Genomic DNA, 18,743 nt, shown 5'->3' with positions numbered 1-18,743 from the left:
TATTACCTTCATGTTTCAATGGTCACTTTATCTGAAGTGTCACATAAATTGATTTTGCTTTAACAGTTATTCTTCACATGCTTCACATTCACAGACTGGGATTTCCTTCATTCAGTCCTGACAATGAACACATATCTTTATGCTATTGTCTTTGTTTTTCATCATTTCTTTGGACAGACATTCACACATAATCAACCAAGAATCCATATACAAACTCTGGATCAATATCCGTAAACAAAGCCCTTCCACTTTGAATCGACAGCTTTCCTATTGTCCCACACATGAAACAACAACCTGTTTGGGATGTGATCAGTCCTGACACGTCACACAGGTTTTCATGTGGCAGTTCTGATAAAGCAAAAAAGAAAGATAATACATAATCTCTTATTTGTATGATATAGATTAAAAAAACTAAATTATCACTCATTAATGCTCTCCAGAACTCAGAGGATAGTGCAAAACATGCTACCACTGTGGCATCCATTCTCTACAGTGGCACTTATCCTGTTTGTCATAGAAATTCCAAGCCGTGAAGGATATTGAGATGAGGAAAGGCCGGGAGAGCTGGCTTGTGGACGAGGGGGAGGATTTTCCAGCATAAAAGCAGAAGCAAACGTATTGCTGTAATATGGATAAATAAGATCAATAAAACTGGACCACTATACGTAACAAAGACATATGTATACATGTATATATCGTATGTATACGTTATACAGACGTATAACATAAAAGCTTACCAGTTATTATGCTTTATAATACTATTGTTGCGTAAGACACAGCTCTCATTGCCTGGATCCATGTACAGCAGAGTTTTTTTGTTTCCAGGATGTCCCTGGAATATCACATTGTCGTGGACAACACCTCTTACAGCTCCTAGTACAGCAATTCCACAGCCCTGTGCGGGTTGAACACGATTGCGCAAGACCTGAAGAAGAGATAATTTGCATAAATCATTTTAAAAAGTCTTAGAATGTAAATAATATGACCCAAAATACCTTAATATCAGCATTTCCAGACACCTGAATCCCATATCCACAGTTTCCCAGCATGTCATTTTCCACTATCTGTCCGTTTCCACAAAAAACAAGTCCATGACCTCCATTTTCATAAATGCCATTTCCTCGAAGTTCCACTCGACTATCCTTCTCCACTGCAACACCACCACGGCCGTTTTCCAAAATGCAGTTTGCAACCAGTCGAGTTAGCTGACTGCTCTGCTGGACAGCAATGCCAGTTCCACGGTTACAATTCACAAGGTTACTAAATGCATTGAGTGGTTCACTGCTCTTCACATAAAGTCCAACAGCTACAAACAAAACAACAAAAGTCACTGAGTTGTGAGCAACAGTTTAGTTTATTTGCCCCTTGTGTGGTGTATATATAATTTACCTCCATTGTAGCTCATGCAGTTACCCTCCACTAATGCCACACTGATGGAGCGTCGGGCAGAGTGACGCTCATCCTCGCTGTCCAGATCACTCTCCCAGGCAAACAGCTCCCCCTCCTCATTAAGGTTCTCCTGACCATCTCGTCCTTCCGCCTCCACTCCTCTTCTCTCCCCATTAGCTCCTCCGTCTCCCATGCCATCCTGCCCTGGCCAGTTTCCCTCTCTCACTTCAATATTCTCTGGATCCTTCCTGCAAAATACTGCCAGCCCATACATGCAGTTATGGGTGATGAAGTTTCCTAAGAGCTGTGGGAGGCTGGATGACATAACCCACACACCACAGCCTTTGTTACCTATAGAAAAAACAGGGTTAAGTTTAGACAGAAACATTGGCAACTTATCTAAATTTCATTGAAGTGAAGTTGACGTACAGTAAACATGATTTCCCTCAATAAGTCCACGACCTCTTTCTCCCACCACAACGCCATCGGAATAGCCATGACAAATATAGTTATTCCTCAAAACTGGGTCTCCTCCTCGGCGGATGTCCACACCGCCCCATTGGTTCTCTCGGATCACATTATCTGGAAATAGCAGATAAAACGTAATGTACTGTCTTAAATAAGATTTTGCAAATGCACAAATGTTTAGCAGGAAGGGCAAACCTGTTATCATTCCTCTTCCATTCTCATTAATGGCAATCCCTGCTGCCTGGCCCTGAAAAATGTGATTCCCACTAGGAAAATAAGGAATGTTGATACGTGAGTGAATCTGAAGTATTAGACATAGTTTATAACGCAATACAATTTCATCTTTTTATATTTATTTAATATGTTTTCTACCAACCTAACCACAGGATTCCCACTAAAGAGTATATATACACCAGCCTCTTTGTTGTTGTAGATCAGGTTACTCCGTATGGATCCTTTTCCATTTCCAAGTACCACAACACCAGAACGCAAACCACTATGTATTTGGTTACACTAGATTAGAAAACAGAAAAATAATTGAAATTATACACACTTAAACATAAACATATATTGCCATGATACTTGGTTTCACTCACCACAATGATAGGGTTTGCTCCCTTTCTAATGTCTAGTCCTGCTTCTCCATTTGAGTGGATGTTATTTTCTGCTATAAGACCCTGAGCAGAGAGGCGCAAAAACACACCAGAGGCCCGGCACTCGCACACTTCATTCCTCAGCATTACGATCTATATGAAAATGACAATGACAAGGACTAAAAATTAAAACCTTCAAAGTGACTAATGGGTTGTTAAAATATAACTTACTGTGGAATTTTGAATACATCGAACAGCATAATTTAGCCCACGAAAAACATTGCCTTCTAGCCGAGCTTGTCCATAATTTGAGACATGGACTCCTCCTTTTCCATCTCTAAAGAGGCACCGTCTGAGGATGCATCCTAAAGTCGATGCTGCCAGCATGTTAGCCTCTGGATCTCGCTCTAGTTCTTGCTGAAAAGTGAGAGGCTCTGGTGTTTCAGATGGTGGATCAGGGCAAGAAGCCAGTGGAAGGGAGCCATTTGTCTGGGGCTTCAGTAGGTGGGACAGGCCGTGATGGTCACATGGAATTTTGTAATCCAAAGTAAAAGAGATACTTTTATTTCCCGTTTCACTGTCTAGATTGTCGTCTTCTGCCTCACTATGCTCACCATCACTCCATCCATCTTCAATGACTGTGCTGTGGCACACACCCTCTAACAAAACCTTCTTCTGCCATTCATCGATGCTCATAGAGTTCTTATTATTGCATCCTGGGGGATGAGGTTCAACAGAGGATAAGGAATTAGGTTTTAGATTGCCACTACTCTCGGATACAAAACAAGTCGGAAATGTCCTTGTCAGGGCAGCCAAGTGTTTACAAGCCCAGTTCCTTTCTGATGTAGGGGGGCCTTCAACTGTTACAGAGGCTATATCACTGCCTGAAAAATCACAGCTGTCCAGTAAACTAAGTGCAACACCAATTAAATGGGCAGAACTGCTCTGCGAGAAGGAGCAGAATCGAGCCTGGCAAGTTCCTGGTCCACGAATTTGTAGCTGAGCTCCTTCAAAATTGCAGTTATCTAGTTGAACATGTCCCCATGATGTCTGGAAGAAAGGAGAAATATTTAAGAACACAGAATACTGAACCATATTTATACAAGAGATAATAAACAAGTTATTTACCTTGTAGACCACTGTAGAAAACCACGGTGGCATGAAGACTAGATTACATAGACGAGCAGTAGGGCACTGTTGCTCTATACAAACTAAGAGGGCCACCTCACCTAGAGTACCCAGTCCTATCAACTCCACTGGCACCTTTATAGCCAGTTCAGCCTGCTCCTCGTACACTCCTGGGTGGAGAACAACACGATCATATGGCCCAGCTACACCAAGAGCACCACGTAAGGTCTCAAATTCACATCCTGGTCCAACATGCCAAGTTCTGCGATCTTTCCGGCGGCGAAAAAACACCAAGCAGGCAGATGATTGAAGCTCTGGTCCATTTTGAGTCCATGTGCGGGTGGCCAAAGCGTGCTGTTTCAGGGCCTCTCTCCAGGACGGTGGCTCTACATGAGGCTGACTGGGCCAGTTGGGATGCTTGCACTCCGGGCAGCCCAGGCACAGTTGTCTCCAGCGGGTGTTATCCAAGGACAGGACAAGCTCCCGCCAGGCTCGGCACACCTGGCAGCAGCGCCCCAAGTCTGGGAGGGGAAGATAGGCCAAAATAAGCCTCCAGAGCTCCACAGGGAGGCTGCCCACCTCCATGGCAGCAGCGACACCAGCTGGGAACTCAGTAATGGGAGCTGTACCTAGAAACGCAGCACAGTCACACATTAGCGTGAGCAGGCAATGTAATAACACAGTGTGGTTACAAAAGTACACTTTATGCCTCAAGTGTACAAACACATGGTAGAAACAAACACCAACACATTAATACTGTTCTATTTTTGATTGTTGTTACATTGGCTCAAAAACAATTAATCTATCTACAAATGAACTTAAAGCATGTGCAACATCCCTATGGCTAGCTGCAGCGTTAACAAACACATAATACATGGTCAAATATGTCAGCTTGTACAAGTCAGAGCTAGAGACAGGGTCAGAGTCAGAGCTAGAGACAGGGTCACAGTCAGAGTCAGAGCTAGAGTGAGTCAGAGCTAGAGACAGAGTCGGAGCTAGAGACAGAGTCAGAGCTAGAGACAGAGTCAGAGCTAGAGACAGAGTCGGAGCTAGAGTCAGAGTCAGAGCTAGAGTCAGAGCTGGAGTCAGAGATAGAGACAGAGATAGAGTCAGAGCTAGAGCCACAGCCAGAGTCAGAGCTAGAGACTGAGTCAAATCTGGAGTCAGAGCTGGAGTCAGAGCTAGAGACTGAGTCAAATCTGGAGTCAGAGCTGGAGTCAGAGCTAGAGACAGAGTCAGAGCTAGAGACAGAGTCAGATCTGGAGTCAGAGCTAGAGACTGAGTCAGAGCTAGAGTCAGAGGTGGAGTCAGAGCTAGACTCAGAGCTAGAGACAGAGTCAGAGCTAGCTTAGGTCTATCAACACAAGCTCTGTCTAAATTCCACACCGTCTAGTTTTCTCCGTCTTTGCGTCGTTCATCTTTAGGATTTCTGTGTTTATTCCGATCCGCGGAGATGCAGATATTTCCCAATGATGGTGAGCCTTTTCCTTCAGTTTACGTCAGGAGGAAAGATGCGAGCGGCGACAACTTCCGCTTTCTACCGGAAACGCACAAGTGAGGAGACAAAACACCAACGATGTGATAAATAAATAAAAAAATTAAAAAATAAAACACATTGTAATTATGTTAATATGCGGTGTGGAGCCTTTTTCTTTCTGTAAGGATAATTTAACTTTTTTTATTTTCACGATAGTCTGACTCAAAAGGTGAGATGTGGTAGAATAGCATGATTTTCAGACAGTAGAACAATGTTTTTATGGGCTTTACCTTAGCTATATTAAAAAAAAATGTATAGGTTCATGAGTAGGTATTTATTTCTGTTGTTCTTAATAATTTCTAATTTATTTTTAATGTATTTATTTATATTATTTTTTTTTTATTTTTTCTTATCTACTTTCGCCTCTTTTTAATTTATAAATGTAAAACATCGCGATATATTATGGGAGACATTGTTTTTATATTACAAAACCATAATAAAAAAAGAGTTGAGGGGAAAAAAGAGATAAGATTCTTTTCTATTGTTTTACATGGAGCTGTCAGCAGGTGGCAGTATCTCATGCTCTGGTATCTCTTCAAAGGAATGATACACATATGGATCTATTAAAATAACAGATGACACAGTATGATGCAAAGCGTGACCAGGTTTTCAAAATTCAACACCTGGGCACATTGTGAAAAGAGCGCGTAACTGTGCATTCTTGACGCACTTGTGGATCAGTCATAATCTGAGGGACTTCTGCCATTGCAAAAGTGAATTTTTTGCCTTATGGTCATTCTGAAGCACGGTTTTCTGTGTTTTAGCCAAACAAATTACAATATACTGCCCTCTTTACTGTTGAAGACTGGGATCATATCAAACTCTTCAAAAGTAGGGACATTTCCTGCGACATTTCTTGTATAAAACTGGGACAAATCAATGTTTTTTGGTAAATCTATTGGGACAGAGGACACAGGACTCAAAATTAGGACTGTCATGTGTGTAAACTGGGACATTGGTTGCCCTATCATGATGTGCACTGCCTGTGTTCTTTTTATTTATCTTTTAAAGTGCTCTCTTTGTGCTGGGTAAGTGCCATCACAAATAAACTGCAGCCAAATCTTGTGATGTCTTTTTTCAAAACAGCAACTTATGCAAAAACCTATATGACGTTTTAAACAAATGCATGCTTGAATGATAAAGCCCCAAACCTATAAGTTCATGATTTGCAAAGTAAAGGGCAATAAACAGTAGAGAAATCACATTGCTTATTAAAATGATATATATGCACTTTATTTATTTAGTAGGCTATGTACAATTCACATTACAAAATCTGGTAAATGTAGATAAGACTCTGATCACTGTAGTTCACGGATTCCACTCTATCCCTTTATTACGGTTTTTACGTTTTTACCTGCAAAACAAGAACATGAAACAGACATTCAGGTAACATGTCCTTCAGTGGGAGTTTCCATCATGAATATTGCCCCCGCCCTCTTTCACAATCTCAAATTAATCTTTAACTAAATCCCTGAGAGTTTCTGTGGTTCAGTTGAAGACATGGCAGTAAAAAACCCGGACTTACGCTTCTGGTTTCTACGCAAGATTCTTTTGACCCACTGGGCACTGGGGTCAAGGCAAACTTTCTGTCCATCCTTTTTAAGAGTGGCGCTGTAGCACAAAGCACGTGACTTAAACTAGAGCTCAACAGTCAGATAATTACAATAATAATGATAATAATAATAATGATATTTACACAATCTCTGTTTCTCTGCAGTGAGAGTTGGCCGGATGCACCTCCACCTTTCCCAAGTAGCGGCCAATACGTTTTGACTCCTTCTGAATACACTGGCATCGCAGATTCAAAGCTTGATCTCCTTGCACAATAACTGCAAAGTGAGTGTTCAGTTTTACTACAACAAAGAACAACAACACTCCAAAATGCATTTAATCAATCTGCCATCGCAAGCACATGTCACTCACCTTCAGACGTGAGGAGGAACACCAGTGCTACTGTAATGAGAGGAGACATGATTACACCAACCAGATCTCTTGGAAATGCAAAATAAACAGACTTCTCTTTCTTGTATTAGGAAACTTGCACAACAAGCCCGGACACATTTTTTTCCCCTTCTTTCCTTATTTTCACTTCCTGCGTTAACTTTCTGAGAACAAAAGACACATTTCCCAGCAGTGTGATAAACTACATCAGCAGACCAAGGATCCTCTGAAACATATCTGGCCTCAGTTGTACTTGCACTCTTATGTTGTTTTACTAGTTCAAACAAAGGTATAGTTACTTCTGCATATGCAAAGAGCAGCAGTGATAAGCTACCAGTGCAAACTTGTTGAAAATGACGTTTGCATGTGTGGTATGTAAACTCTAACAAAGCTACAGCTCGAGACCGACACTTGAGCTCAGATTCTAAACAAAAACGGTTGTTAATCCTCAAACTCTCCTCCAAAAACCCATGGCATTTCCCGTATTCTCCAAGTCCTCTAAGCACTTTCCTTTGAAAAGCCTTTCATGAAACCATTCCATTGAAACCAATTGTTTTCAATCTTTGTTTTGGCACTAATCACTATTACAACAGAGATAGAGAGATGGAGCCATGTCACATGTGAATCATTTGTGTTTTTCCCAGCTCCAATTTTCCAGCTGTGTTTCCGGGGTTTAGTATGTGCTTGTATAGATGCATAGATTGATTCACACAACAAAATCTCAAATTACGATATTAAAATATTAGAATTTTGCTCTGTTTTTGTTAATGTTCAAAAATCAAGAACGAAATCGTGTTTTTTTTTTTCTAAACAGATCCATTCAGGGCCGTTCATCAAATCCTAGATGTTTAAGTAGCTAAACTGATGCAGAACAGTTACAAGTGTGATCAGTGCATAATGACGAGCCGAACACTCAGGATCTGTTATAATAATAACAAAAAATACTTTTGCTTTTTGAACATGTACCAGAGCTTATGGCTTCAAACCAGTAGTTTCTGATGTAGAAGATTCAATATAGAGTAATGCTCACAATAATTCTTCTATGTGAAAACAGCACTGTACAATGAAAATTAGACATTACAAGTACACACATTTATATTACTGTTATTATGACTTCCACTTTTTTCCTGGAAATTCTTGATGACCATACAAGGATGTTTTGAAATATCCAAATTCTATCAAATGTTTTTCGTCATACTTCCTTCATTGGCAGAAGCCTGAGCTACTTTGGGGAAAGTTTGATCATCCACTATTCATGTATGAATGTAAGGCATTTTTGGGAAAAAAAAAACCCCAAAACAAAAAAAACAAAAAAAAAAACAACAACAATTGCATTCTACTGCCTGATGAATTTGTAAATTAAAGAATTACACTGTAAAAGTTTTCCGTTTTAGATATTATAGTACAGTAGTGATACTGCAGACTAATTTTATAGCAATATAAGTCAGTCTACAGTATCATTGCAGTATACTGCACATTTGGAGACTTGGAGAGACTTATCCTGCATTTGTGTCCAGTAGATTAGACGACTGTCACGTCCTGTTCACTGGCCTCTCCAAACGAGCCTTAAGACAGAACAGAACATCCAGAACATCCAGAACACTGCTGCTCGGGTCAGGACTAGAACCAGGAAGTACTTCACACATGTGTCCTGTGCTCAGGTCTAGAACCAGGAAGTACTTCACACATGTGTCCATGAGCCACATGAACCATCTCACATGAGGAGGACTAAACCAGGACTAAACCAGGACTAAACCAGGACTAAACCAGGACTAAACCAGGACTAAACCAAGACTAAACCAGGACTAAACCAGGACTAAACCAGGACTAAACCAGGACTAAACCAAGACTAAACCAGGACTAAACATGGGGAATCAGTGTTTCAGTTTTCTGTAGCTCAAACCTGGAACATTCTTCCTGAAGATGTGAGACAGACCTCAACTTTGACAATGTTTAAATCCAGGCTTAAAACAGTTGTGTTTATCTTTGAATATGACTGAAAGGGTTTTATTCTGCACTCTTCTCTTTTAATGTACATTTTATGATGATTATTTGTGATTATTTATGTTTTGATTTGTTTTATTGTGATTTTAATGTCTTTCTGTAAAGCACATTGAATTACTTTGTTTGCAAATTGTGCTGTATAAATAAATGTGCCTTGTCTGGCCTTACACTGAACATACAGTATCACTGCTATTATCTGTATTACACGACACTAACTTACTGCAGTGTAGTGATGCAGTACATGGGCTTTACAGTACTACTGTACTTTGAACACCACTGTAATTACAGTAATCTACTGCAGTGTAGTGATTCTACAATAACTTACTGGAAGTAGTAGTGATAGTGTTATATGTTACAGTAATGATAGTGTTATATACATATAAATGTCATGCAAATTATAATAAAATTAAGGAAATGTTACTGTTTATTTTACAGTAATTGTTTGTTTTGTTTTTTTACTTTAAAAAAAACACCAGAAGTTGCCATGTTTTTTAATTTTATTGTGTACTAAAATCAACCTCAGGTCGTATAATACAATGAAACACTGGTCTGTCTCAACTGTGGTGCACAGATTATACAAACATCATTTATACACTGACTTTAGTGTAACTCTTGTACAGTGAGACTATATATATATATATATATATATATATATATATATATATATATATATATATATATATATATATATATATATATATATATATATATATATATATATATATATATATATATATATATATATATATATATATATATATATATTCTGTATATATATTCTGTATATATATTCTGTGTATGTATATATATATATATATATACAGAAAATACATATACTCTACTCCCCAACACAAATTCTATTAAAATGTGTTTCATCATTCTTCATTTTTCCATTTGCAGAAGCCTGTATTTCTCAATACATTCAGTTAGTGATGATTTAACCTCTTAAGACTCACAACTGCCCAAATACTACTAATACTATAATATTCTCTAATGCTGACTATATTGTGACGTTTACATTTTATTTGTCAGTGAATTGTGACTGATTTCCTCCTAAGAACAGAATCCAGATGTTAATATAAACATAAATATTCACCATAAAATGAACATTAAAAGAGTAAAGTGCAGAATAAAAACTTTCAAAAACATTATTTCCCAGAATCCTTTGCCTTTACACTAAAGTACTATAGTAATAACTACAGTAAAGTGCTGTGAAAATTACTGTGATCCTTTGTGTTTTGTGAAGTTTGGAACCAAAGTGCAGAACCTTCTGAATCTAAATGTATTTGTTTCTGGTAAATGACCCTGGTCAGAAAGTTCTTAATAAAAAACACTTCTGTGTCACGTGAAAACCTCGTAGAGCCGAGGTCACATGTGTCCCCTGGAGTTTTACTTCCAAAACCACAACACGAGATTTAACTGTCACATTTCCTTTTCTTTACCACATTTTTCCTGGGTCATTCCCCGACCAATTTGCAATAATGTGTTTACTTTTATACAAAAAGACCTGCTTTCATTGAAAGACCAAGCAAACAAAAAGTCATTAAGTGTGTCTAGTAAATACTCATTCCTCAGTTATCGTCCTGATAAAGAGTGGTTCTTTACTATGAGCCAAACCGCACGACGAGTCATGTTTGGTATGTTACAACTTTCTACTTTTTACTACTGAAAAGAATGTGAGGGACAAATAAACCGTTTAGGGACGTGTTTGAGCTTGAGCTGAAGTTGCATCAGGTGTATGCACCTTAAAGTCATTGGCATTTTGTGAGAACAACAGAATCACACAGGCCATGAGCCAAATCCATAAATCTATGAAGTAAGAGCGATGAGTGATAAGTGATATGAATGAAAGTAAAAATATTAGATAAAGGTCATTGCACCATTTTGAACTGACTTTCCTTTTCTTTTGACAAAATATAACATTTATTACACAATTAAGTTTTTATCACCATGTCATAACAGTTAAGTTTAATGTTTATTTGTTCATATAAAAGTAATGATTTATTATTATTATTATTGATAATAATAATAATAATAATAATAATAATAATAATAATAATAATAACAATAATAATAATAATAATAATAATAATAATAATAATAATAATAATAATAATAATAATAATAATAATAATAATAATAATAATAATAATAATAATAATAATAATAATAATAATAATAATAATAATAATAATAATATTTAGTAAAGATTAGCAGTTTCGGGCTGAAATTGTCCAAAGGATTCTAGTGAAGGTGAATGGATTTTAAAAACACAGTGGAGCACTTCCTGTTTTACCAGATGACATCACAAAGTGGAAGTGGAGTGTCTTGTGTTGAAGATAAGAACTCAGCCTAAATATGCAGTGTTTGTGTGTTAAACATGTGAGAATGAAACAAAACATAACTCCAGGTCTGTTTGTGACGAGGAAACATTATAATAGACCGGAATATACAGTTATATGGGGCCTATTAACTTCGTAAATTACTTCCGAACAGAGGTGCAGTTTTCCCCTGTTATCAGTATTAGTCACCTTTTTAAAAAACACACATGACAAATGACTTTGAAAATCAATGCTCTACACACTGAAAATTCCCACTCCGATTACAACTGCCCCAAATTGTGCAATACTGAAATGAGTCACTCCTACTCTGGCTACAAAAGGAGCAACCTGAGCTCTCACTCTCCACAACAGCATTTCCACAAGTGCAGCAGTGGCAACAAAGAGAAACACCACAGCCTGAAGAGAACAGAAGACCACAGCCTCAAGTTTACAGTCCAGTCTGGTGCTGAACTTTCTGAAGAACTTTCTGTAGATTTTTTTATCCATCTCAAAGAACGAAAATGAAAACCCACGTCATTGCTTCTCTTCTGGTGCTCCTTGTTTTCTGGACAACAAGTGAAGGTAAGTCTTTTTAAACAGTCTGTATCATTGTTCATGCTAAGTAGAAAACACTTTAACATGTTCTAACCTCATGTTCTTTTGCTCAGTTAAAGGGATGAGTCTGGGTGTTGAGCTGCACTGTCGCTGCATCCAAACAGAGAGCAAACCCATCGGTCGCCACATAGAGAAGATCGAGCTCATTCCTGCAAACTCTCACTGCGAGGAGACTGAGATCATGTAAGAATACTTACTTTGAACTCTTATATGAAACTCTCCTGAAAACACAAAAGTCTGATGTTGGTTTGTTTCATTTGTGCAGTGCCACATTGAAAAGGACGGGTGAGGAGGTGTGTCTGAACCCTGAGGCTCCCTGGGTCAAGAGGGTCATTGAAAAGATTCTGTCAAGGTAAGACCCTGAAATATTATTATTATTATTATTATTTATTATTATTTATTATTATTATTATTATTATTATTATTATTATTATTATTATTATTATTATTATTATTATTATTATTAACTGTAATTGTTCTTTCTCTTCTTTTCTACAGCCGTAGACGTTGAACCTGTGTGAATGAACTCCACTCCATCCTCACCAGACTCTGAAAAGACTCTTCTTTATCCACATTCTGTTGATGAAGAGGAAAGACTGAAGAAGAACAAAGAAACTCACAGAAAATGACAGGGCTGGCCCTGTCTGCTCCAAACAAAGCGTGCGCTTTCGTCACTTTATTCTCTAGGCCTATTTATTATTATTTTTTATCACAGTCGTGTTTATTTATTTGAATGTATTTATGGTAAAATGAAACATGTTACATGTAAATGTGCACTTCTGTGTTGTGTTAATATTTGATGATTGTTTAATAAATTATGTTGTTTGACATTATGTTTTGTGTTTTTTATCTTGTATAAACTTTATGGCATAACTTTTAGTTCTTAATAATTCACCAAAAGCCTGACAGATGATGATGATGAAGAGCAAATGTACATGTTTGATTTTTGTCCTCTGATCTCTGCATGAACTGAGGTCCATTTCAAAGAAAAGTCTCAGTGATAAATATCTTGAACTGAACTTGAGCTGAATGTTTGTGTTGTCAGTGCCAGGCTGGGTCTGTCAGTGTGAACATGTGGAGGTGGATCATAGATATTGTATATCGTGGTAAATATGCTCTTCTGTGTCATTAAAACAGTGTAAGAGCTTAATGTTCAGTGACAGTAGGAGCACACATAGTGGTGGTCTTATCGTGGACCTGTGGGATGCAGGGAAAGGGGCGGGGTCACAGGCGGTGGTAGGTGCGCTGCGCTGTAGTGCGGCGCATGATGCGCGCAGAGTCTCCACATTTGCAGCAACGGACGGACGCTCCCAACAAAACAGCCTGAAATCCACGCACCATGCTGCGCTCACGAGCCGTGACGAGCGCTTGAAGGAAAATAAGATCCTTGCAACATTACGGAACCTTCCATCTCTGAAGCTCTCACAGCAGCTGCCCTTTTGTCGCAGGAGCCGCCGATGCGCTTCGGCTGTGCATGAATCTGCCTTCGGTCTGCGGGTCCAGGACACAAACCGGGAGGTGTCGTTGACGGGCGTGCGCGCGTGTGGAGGTGGATTGAGTCCGTTGTCAGTTGAGTAGAGCCGCATCTCACCTTTGGCACCTCCTTCAGGATGGCGTTAACGATCTGCACGAGGTTCACCGATGAATATCAGCTGTTCGAGGAGCTGGGGAAGTAAGGGCATGTTTTTCTCTCATCTGGCATCATCCCGTATGAAATGTCAGTGTGTTATGTAATAGGCCGCCTTGGCTTAGGGACGCGGAGGCTCTGTGTGTGTGTGTGTATGTGTAGGGGTGTGTGTAGGGGTGTGTGTGCGTGTGTGCGCGTGCGTGTGTGTTGCGGTGTGTGTGTGTGGGTGTGTGTGCAGGGGTGTGTGTGTGTGTGTGTGTGTGTGTGTGGACGCTGCTGGTGTTGCCTACTGTATGCGACGTGCTCCAGAAAAGCAGCTTTATGTGCCTCATGTATCGTGAACGGCACATTTCATCACACATTTGAACACCAGTCATCCTCCTTTTGCTTCATAAATATCTCGCATTGTTCCTCCAGTGTCTTTACGCATATGCGCATCAAGCCTTTTTATCCCTGAGCTCCCACAACCCGACCCCGCGCGTAAAAATGTAAAACGGTGAGATCTGGAAACCCACCACCAACACTAACTCCTCTCCTTCTTAAATATCTCCCCTCCTCCCGCCCCAAACTGCCTCTTCTCTCCCCGCGTGACAGAAATACCCTCGGTAATGCGACAGCACCGTGTAGTTGGCGATGACACATTCCTCAGCCAAGCACTAGGCTGCGGTCAATTACCAGACACGACCAGGGAATTCCTCACCCCAGACTGAGAGACACGGACAGAGCCAGCAGGGTCAGCGGGCATCAGAGAATAGCCCACGTTAAATGCTTTTTTCTTTATCCTTTTACGCATGTGTAGGCCAAGTGTGTGCCTCTGTGTGGTCAGCCTTCCTCTAAAAGCCCAGTACAAAGAACCACTGCACCTGTCTGCAACATGACCTGGCAATGAATGCAGTAAACCAAAACAAATCAAAACAAAAGTGATCTCATTATTGCCTTGTTTTGTTCTGTTGGTGTCAGTTTATTGACTCCTTCCTTCCACCTTTCCTCCGTTTAAGACCGGCACAGGAGAATAAATATAGAGTGCCTTCTTCTTACATATGATCCTAAGCTATATCCATCTAACACCATTAGTCATCAATAATGCAGACGCGGTGCTTTCAGTGCTATTCCGCTCACCTGAGTTTCCTCTCTGTGCAGTAAAGCCCGTGACCTCCCACCGTTTGAATATGCTGGATTTCATTAGTGTCATTTCCATCATCAGTAGAGGCTGTTTGTCATGTATATGCTACGTCTGCTGCGTTATTGTGGCGTTTACCTGTACTTAATTCAACTGAACGTGAACACTTTTTTATAATAAAGCATTTTTTTTATCCAGAATGACCAGTTTTCTACCATTTAAATGTGTGTTTTTACAATCTGAGCAGTCAAAAGAAGTGTTGCACGTATGTTTTGTTATTCTTATTATTCATTTACAGCTTTATTCACTCCGTTCAACCCGTTATGACCTTTCTCCGGATACTTTTTTACAGCTACTGCGTGTGCCCTGTGTGACATATGACTTCAGCTGCGCTCCGGGCTCGTTGCAAACTATGACGATAATCAAGTAAAAAGAACAAAACTACTCAGACGGTGACAGTGCTATGATTTTTCCTCAGCGAATTTCACAATAAATTAGAGAGACGTGAAGCAAAGTGCACGCTCAAGGGGTTAGATTGTACAGTTATTATTACGTTATATAGAAAAACGTGTTACTTTTATGAGTCGTATTGGAGCGTTGCCAAGTTTGAAGCAAGTTGTAGCCTGAAACGCAAAGCCTGTACTGTACTGTTCAAGTTTGAATAGCAAAGTAGCAGATGTGAGTGGAGCAGGAGTGGGTTTTTTCAGGGTTGTGTTCTGTTCTGGATGAGAGATGCGGTCCTTTATAGCTTCCTTCTCTTAAATATAGCTGACCTACTTTTTTGATCTTCATACAAGTGCCGGAAAGACCAGGACACATGGTAGTGCTGCAGTCGGCTGTGTGATTCTCTGGTGGTGATTCGCGTGAACACAAATGATTTCGAGAAAGCGTACTTTACTTACAACAACTCAATCTTCCTTTGTTTCAGGGGTGCGTTTTCCGTGGTCAGGAGATGCGTGAAGATCTCCTCTGGACAAGAATACGCTGCCAAAATCATCAACACCAAGAAGCTTTCAGCCAGAGGTAGGACTCCGAGCGCACACAGAGACAGGAGGACGGCACAGAAGGACATGCCTCCAGTCACTCACATGTGAACGAGCTGTGAACATGGCATTCTCAAAGTGCGCTTTAGGCCAAGAGCGTCCGAGCATAATGTGAACAAATGCATTTATTCTATAGGGCTCGTGTTTAAAATGATCTTAATCCTGGTTTTTCATGTTTTAAATGCACAAAAAACTCTTTATTTAATCCGAATTTGACGAGTAATAAGTGACCTTCATTACACGTGTGACTGAATCGTACAAAAAGCAGTGAATATTTGAAACCTGTAGAGTCATAGCCACGATTCTTTACCAATATTTAGCTGTCGGACACATTATGTAGACTATAGTGCACAACAACAACAACACAACAACACAACAACTTTATGGACCTTTCTTGCCTAAAATGATGGATTTTAGATTGAAATAACGTCCAGATCAGTCCAATTTAACATAATTTTGATGCCACAGGTCTGTCCGTAACGCAAGCCTCTTGAGTAACCTCCTAAGACCCGAGTTCTTGCATGACTTTATTAATTTCTCTTTGTTATTTGGGCTGATTGGACCTGATGAGTGTAAAAACAAAGAATTATCCTTTTACATAATGCAGTGGTTCTTAACCTTGTTGGAGGTACTGAACCTCACCAGTTTCATATGCACATTCACCGAACCCTTCTTTATTGAAAAATAAAATATTATTTTCTTCAAATTCAACACATATGTCTGTTTTACTTTTGCACAAAATGAACCGTGCATTAACATCACTGTGTTCAAAGAATAAAACCAGTACAATGCATGAACTCACAACAAATTACATACATACCTTTTTACAAAGACATGACCTTTTTTACACTGAAATCATTTTAATTTTTAACCTTATGTATTCCAATTATGAACTTATTGAATTTATGCAATTTATTATTTTTTAACATTTTAACACACACACATCACCTAATTTCCATCAGGCTAGAATAATAATGAATATTTACTGCAAATCAGTGACATCTGCTGTTGCCTTTGAGAGACCAGGTCAGAAATGCTTCACCTTGGCTTCACATTTGTCCTGAGTAAAAACAAAATGAGAAACAACAATTGTGCCTCTTGGACCAATGTGTCTCATGTGAAGAGCTGCTGACAGGAGCAGGAGACATGTGCCTTTACAAAAAAAAAAAAAAAATCTAAACATTGTAAGCTCTTAAAAAAAATCTAAATTGAATATATTTGCATTCCCAGAAAGATCACTGAAAATAAATGAACTGACTTTTAAATAGATTTGAGATTCAGTCATTTAAATAGTCAGTGATCAGCTTGGATCTTTTTCTGTGAAAGTTTTCCGTCTACAGCCAGTCCTCTGTCAGTAAAAGCATGTGGTTTTGGAGTTCACACTTTGAAGGGACTGTTTTGGTGTTAAAATGCACTGATTAAAACTTTGTGAAATGAATATTACGTCTTTATTCAAATGTAAATCAAACTGTTATTGATTATTATGAGAACAAATATGAATACTAAGGTTTAAAGCATGCTGTATGTCACGCTCTGTCCCTTTAGTTTGCATACTGTTCCATATAGCCTGTACCTTGTGTGTCCGAGTGTGTGTGTTCTGTATTGATGTGGGACTCTGGCTGGTCTTGTCGTCCCACGGGCAGAGCTCTAGCAAAGACGACCCAGTTCTCTCACATCCGTCACTGTAATTGTTGCCGCTGGCCTATTTGCCATCGGCCCAAGACATGCACATATATAGACATGTTCCCTCGCACATGGAGATGTCCACATGCACATGGAAGCGCACACATGACCTAACGATGGCCAACAGCACGTTCTGTCTTTACAAACCAGTGGTGCATTGCTCTTTCTCTGCAGCCAGTGGAGTTGTGTCATTGCCGGGTTGGCTGTGAAAGCTGGTGTTATCTGGTTGTAGAATGACCTTAGTCATCAGAGAAAATGATTAACCAGCAAAGTGAGTTCCCAAAGTTTAGGATTCAGATTTGATGATCCAGCAGGTTTTGAGGTTTGCTTCTAATTCACTTGGTTACTCTGAGTCTAAAAGCGGTTATTATACTTAAACGGCCCATGTTACACTGTTTTCTGATCTATGTTATGTTGTTTTCTCATCACAAACAGACCTGGAGTTGTGTTGTTTCATTCACACATGTTTTTTTTAATAGTAAAACCTTTAAAATATAGAATAAACAAAGAAGTTGTCTTGAATTGAGTCTGGTTTATTGAATGAATGAATGTCGCCTCGCCCTCAGTTGACAAATGAACATGCATACAGTGTATTTATACATAGGAACAATAGTACAAGAAAACCAGTTTAGTCTAGTCAAAGTGGCTCATGGACGTTGGACAAATCTTACCATAGAAATACAGACTTTAGTATCACTTTAATGTAGTTGTGACACAGACAGATGCCTCCACAGTAAAGATCAGAATACAGAATGCCATAACAACACAAATTCAGCATATTTTGGCTGAGTTTTTCTCTCAAATAGAAAACACTCAGCCCTGGAATTGCCAATCTCTACTAAATTAAAGGTAAAATGTAGTTGGTAACTTGAAAACTACCACTTCATGACATCACAAGGTTGAATGGAGCATTTTGAGCTTTGGAGATGTACAAACTAATGATAAAGTGTTACTCAAACGTGTGAATGAAACAAAACACAACTCCAGGTCTGTTTTTGAAGAGCTAACAGCATTATAACATGACTTAAAGCTCAGTTTTGCGTAATTTAGGATCTTTAAACAAACATGACACTTACAACATACGATTAACCAATTTAGATCACAGCAAGTATTGATTAATATCCAGGTCAACAAACATATTTTTATACGATGTTATATTTCCTCTTTCACTTAACACTATTTGCTTAGTATCCTAAACTGTCTGGCCTTTCCCCTTCTTCATCTGTCCTCTGCTTTCGTTGATCTTTCTTCCTGCTCGGTGATGTGTTGGTAAT

The 18,743-nt window shown here is 39.1% G+C and overlaps 4 protein-coding genes across 16 annotated transcripts in view; 2 read left to right on the top strand and 2 right to left on the bottom strand.

Moving 5' to 3' along the window:
- Positions 1 to 410: 410 nt before the first annotated feature.
- On the bottom strand, positions 411 to 4,258 carry fbxo10 (F-box protein 10). The gene is made up of 10 exons (XM_033974383.2): positions 3,579 to 4,258; positions 2,682 to 3,500; positions 2,454 to 2,603; positions 2,234 to 2,370; positions 2,053 to 2,123; positions 1,819 to 1,971; positions 1,390 to 1,740; positions 996 to 1,306; positions 738 to 925; positions 411 to 621 (listed from the first exon to the last, which is right to left on the bottom strand). Exons 1-10 carry the CDS (start codon positions 4,230 to 4,232, stop codon positions 444 to 446), a joined length of 3,012 nt encoding a protein of 1,003 aa, XP_033830274.2. The 5' UTR covers positions 4,233 to 4,258; the 3' UTR covers positions 411 to 443.
- Positions 4,259 to 6,309: 2,051 nt separating this feature from the next.
- Positions 6,310 to 7,126, bottom strand: LOC117377980 (interleukin-8-like). The gene is made up of 4 exons (XM_033974523.2): positions 7,039 to 7,126; positions 6,812 to 6,944; positions 6,641 to 6,726; positions 6,310 to 6,469 (listed from the first exon to the last, which is right to left on the bottom strand). Exons 1-4 carry the CDS (start codon positions 7,085 to 7,087, stop codon positions 6,438 to 6,440), a joined length of 300 nt encoding a protein of 99 aa, XP_033830414.1. The 5' UTR covers positions 7,088 to 7,126; the 3' UTR covers positions 6,310 to 6,437.
- Positions 7,127 to 11,765: 4,639 nt separating this feature from the next.
- Positions 11,766 to 12,682, top strand: LOC117377991 (permeability factor 2-like). The gene is made up of 4 exons (XM_033974534.2): positions 11,766 to 11,963; positions 12,050 to 12,179; positions 12,262 to 12,348; positions 12,495 to 12,682. Exons 1-4 carry the CDS (start codon positions 11,903 to 11,905, stop codon positions 12,505 to 12,507), a joined length of 291 nt encoding a protein of 96 aa, XP_033830425.1. The 5' UTR covers positions 11,766 to 11,902; the 3' UTR covers positions 12,508 to 12,682.
- Positions 12,683 to 13,216: 534 nt separating this feature from the next.
- camk2d2 (calcium/calmodulin-dependent protein kinase (CaM kinase) II delta 2) overlaps positions 13,217 to 18,743 on the top strand; it is a 31,675-nt gene continuing 26,148 nt past the window's right edge. For 11 of the 13 annotated variants that reach the window (XM_055225031.1, XM_055225001.1, XM_055225009.1 and 8 more), the window contains exons 1-2: positions 13,259 to 13,668; positions 15,672 to 15,766. In XM_055225031.1, the coding sequence (XP_055081006.1) occupies positions 13,607 to 13,668; positions 15,672 to 15,766 (157 nt within the window). In that variant the 5' untranslated portion in view covers positions 13,259 to 13,606. Of the gene's footprint in view, positions 13,669 to 15,671; positions 15,767 to 18,743 lie in introns of all 13 variants that reach the window. The other 2 variants (XM_055225020.1, XM_055225006.1) reach the window with 1 other exon arrangement.

This window comes from Periophthalmus magnuspinnatus, chromosome 1 (genome assembly GCF_009829125.3).
Source record: "Periophthalmus magnuspinnatus isolate fPerMag1 chromosome 1, fPerMag1.2.pri, whole genome shotgun sequence".
Classification (NCBI taxonomy): domain Eukaryota; kingdom Metazoa; phylum Chordata; class Actinopteri; order Gobiiformes; family Gobiidae; genus Periophthalmus; species Periophthalmus magnuspinnatus.
The sequence above is the reverse complement of the archived record's forward strand: the minus strand, read 5'-3'. Positions and strand labels throughout refer to the sequence as shown.

Excerpts from the sequence above, each read along its gene's own strand:
- fbxo10 (XM_033974383.2), bottom strand. The coding sequence starts at position 4,232 with ATGTGTGACTGTGCTGCGTTTCTAGGTACAGCTCCCATTACTGAGTTC. Across the intron at positions 3,501-3,578 it reads TTTCTACAGTGGTCTACAAG|ACATCATGGGGACATGTTCA; the intron begins GTAAATAACTTG and ends CCTTTCTTCCAG. Across the intron at positions 1,972-2,052 it reads TGGAAGAGGAATGATAACAG|ATAATGTGATCCGAGAGAAC; the intron begins GTTTGCCCTTCC and ends TGCTATTTCCAG.
- LOC117377980 (XM_033974523.2), bottom strand. The coding sequence starts at position 7,087 with ATGTCTCCTCTCATTACAGTAGCACTGGTGTTCCTCCTCACGTCTGAA. Across the intron at positions 6,727-6,811 it reads TGCAGAGAAACAGAGATTGT|CGCCACTCTTAAAAAGGATG; the intron begins GTAAATATCATT and ends TTTGTGCTACAG. Across the intron at positions 6,470-6,640 it reads CTTGCGTAGAAACCAGAAGC|GTAAAAACGTAAAAACCGTA; the intron begins GTAAGTCCGGGT and ends CTTGTTTTGCAG.
- LOC117377991 (XM_033974534.2), top strand. The coding sequence starts at position 11,903 with ATGAAAACCCACGTCATTGCTTCTCTTCTGGTGCTCCTTGTTTTCTGG. Across the intron at positions 11,964-12,049 it reads TTTCTGGACAACAAGTGAAG|TTAAAGGGATGAGTCTGGGT; the intron begins GTAAGTCTTTTT and ends TCTTTTGCTCAG. Across the intron at positions 12,180-12,261 it reads TGCGAGGAGACTGAGATCAT|TGCCACATTGAAAAGGACGG; the intron begins GTAAGAATACTT and ends TCATTTGTGCAG.